This window comes from Hippocampus comes, unplaced genomic scaffold, assembly GCF_001891065.2.
Source record: "Hippocampus comes isolate QL1 unplaced genomic scaffold, H_comes_QL1_v1.1 scaffold299, whole genome shotgun sequence".
Taxonomy (NCBI): domain Eukaryota; kingdom Metazoa; phylum Chordata; class Actinopteri; order Syngnathiformes; family Syngnathidae; genus Hippocampus; species Hippocampus comes.
The window spans coordinates 81,873-84,564 of NW_017805694.1; the positions used below are offsets into that span (position 1 = coordinate 81,873).

Below are 2,692 nucleotides of genomic sequence, written 5' to 3' on the forward strand. Positions count from 1 at the left end.
GGAGTACCCGGAGAAAACCCACGCAGGCCCGGGGAGAACATGCAAACTCCACACAGGGAGGCCGGAGCTGGATTCGAACCCGGTACCTCTGCACTGTGAAGTCGACGTGCTAACCACTGGACTAGCGGCCGCCCGGAAGACAAAACATTTGTCTCGAAAGTCCTTTGGGATTTGCCACGCCCACCCCAAGAAAAGTCAAAAGAATTCAACAGCGCTCGCCACGTTTTCTGCCTGCCTTCTAAGGACATTGCGGCGCTCCATTTGGGGAGTGTGCCTCGGCCACGCGGGGCGGCGCAATACGGCCGCAAGGTTCGACTGCGCATGGAGCCGTTCAAATCTTCGGTCCGCTGAAGTCATGTCAGAAGTTCTTTGCGAAGGACCAACAATACACTCGCCGGCCGTGATTATCGTTATGTTGTCTGGCTCCATGCATTGCCGCACCATTTGCGTGCGCTCAAGCATCCGCTGCCGGTGGCCGCCGGCGAGGCTGTTCTGATTATTTTGAAATACGCAATGTGTATTCGTCTTTGCTTTATGTTTAATTTGGCGGTCGAGTTCAACGGTGCTCGTTGCTCAGATTTCTGCCTGCAAATCGAAGCAAAAAAAAAATCCCAGAAGTTGGGTCGCTCATATCTGAAGGCATCGGTGTGCATACTTTTTGTTTCCCTGAGTTTTTTCTTCAGTGTGCAGAAATACGTAACTTGGCTGAACAAAGGTTGTGAAAAACTGAAACACTGCCAAGAGTGTTTCAACCTTGTCTTGGTCTGCAAGCGACATTTGATATGCTGCCCGAGCCGCCTCCTTTGACTTTCTGGACAAAAACGGTGAAAGCGTTCAGTCCGTGTTCGGTGATTGGCTCGACCGCAAAGCTTGAGTCCCTGATGGAGGCGAACATCTTGCGCCAGATACTCTCCGTCAGTTAGCAATTGTAATTTCACCCCCCCAACCCCCACACACAAAAAACCCCCAAAAAACAAGACATGCATTTTCCAATGCCCGTGACCAAAGAAAACGCTTGCGTGGCTGATTGTAGCTGCGTGTTCAGGTAGGGAAGTTCAGACGCCCGCATCAGCAAGCGTCGCAGTGGTGACGGCCGCGTCGTTGCGCTTCCTCTTCAGGAGAGGACGTTCCGTGACGTCACCGGTCCCGGCGTGCCTTTGCATAGAGCGCCCAGCTCCGTGCCCGAGCGGGCTAGGCATCGGTGTGCATACTTTTTGTTTCCCTGAGTTTTTTCTTCAGTGTGCAGAAATACGTAACTTGGCTGAACAAAGGTTGTGAAAAACTGAAACACTGCCAAGAGTGTTTCAACCTTGTCTTGGTCTGCAAGCGACATTTGATATGCTGCCCGAGCCGCCTCCTTTGACTTTCTGGACAAAAACGGTGAAAGCGTTCAGTCCGTGTTCGGTGATTGGCTCGACCGCAAAGCTTGAGTCCCTGATGGAGGCGAACATCTTGCGCCAGATACTCTCCGTCAGTTAGCAATTGTAATTTCACCCCCCCAACCCCCACACACAAAAAACCCCCAAAAAACAAGACATGCATTTTCCAATGCCCGTGACCAAAGAAAACGCTTGCGTGGCTGATTGTAGCTGCGTGTTCAGGTAGGGAAGTTCAGACGCCCGCATCAGCAAGCGTCGCAGTGGTGACGGCCGCGTCGTTGCGCTTCCTCTTCAGGAGAGGACGTTCCGTGACGTCACCGGTCCCGGCGTGCCTTTGCATAGAGCGCCCAGCTCCGTGCCCGAGCGGGCTTGGGGTCCCTTCGTTTGGTCTGGTTGCGCCGGCCGCGCTCGTTGAAGGCAACTCGCTCAAGTTGACGGCGAGCCACGGGCCACTTTCTCCGAGCTTGAAAAAGTCACCAGTCCAAAAGCCCTCAAAGTTTCTCTCAGCGGCACGAGCGCTTTTGTTGAGTCGTCAGGTGTCCGCCTCCGGTCGTCGTCGCGAGTGCGACGACGTTTTCCCCTCGCTGAAAGAGTTGGCGCAGACGTCTTGCATCGAGTCAAGGCAACGTTCGTGCGTTACAAAGACTCAAGCAGCTGTCGAAACTGCCGAAGTCACTCTCGCTCGCGCCTTGAGATCCGCGTTTCATTCCTTGAGCGACCGCGGCTCAGCTGGGAAGAATCCTCCCTTTCCTCAGTCGATTGGCAACGAACGACATTTGAGTCCAAAAGCAAGACACGGAACGAGGCTCGTTCTTGTCCGAGCTCTCGCCGGTCGTCTCGGCTCGACCTGGCGCCGGTGGACCTCGCTAGAAGTCCGGTCGCCTCGGTGACGGCTTGAGCCTCTTCGCGGCGGACGGCCTGACAGGCAAAAGAAAACTTGTCGGAAGACCTCTCTTCCAAGCGTCTCCCGTTTTGCTTTCCGTTTCCGAGCCGCGTGCGAACGCAGCGCGTGCGGCGAGGCCGTCGGCGCGCCGAGAAAGCACAAAAGAAATGTCGGCGGACCGCGGGAGCGGCACAAACGGCCACCCAGCGCGAAAGGCGCACGCGAGCGAGCCACCGCCGGAGACGCTCCTCTGCGCCTCGGAGGGGTTTGCGTCCCGTGGTTTCATCCGGCGTCGACGCGCGGCGAGGCTTTACACGAGCGAGTCCCTAATCTCGGAACCCAGCCTGACGCGAGGCCGCGGGCCGGCGGCGGAGGACTCCGGCCGGCCCTCCCGTGGGCGCGGGGGCCCGGCGACCGACTCGGAGAAGCT

The 2,692-nt window shown here is 56.8% G+C and overlaps 1 protein-coding gene across 1 annotated transcript in view; it reads right to left on the reverse strand.

Moving 5' to 3' along the window:
* Nucleotides 1-1,191: 1,191 nt before the first annotated feature.
* The window catches only part of LOC109522929 (semaphorin-4B-like), an 8,681-nt gene continuing 7,180 nt past the window's right edge, over nt 1,192-2,692 (reverse strand). Inside the window, exons 14-15 of the mRNA XM_019881756.1 lie at nt 2,227-2,297; nt 1,192-1,261 (exon numbers count right to left, since the gene is read on the reverse strand). Coding sequence (XP_019737315.1) covers nt 1,192-1,261; nt 2,227-2,297 — 141 coding nt within the window. The remainder of the gene's footprint in view (nt 1,262-2,226; nt 2,298-2,692) is intronic.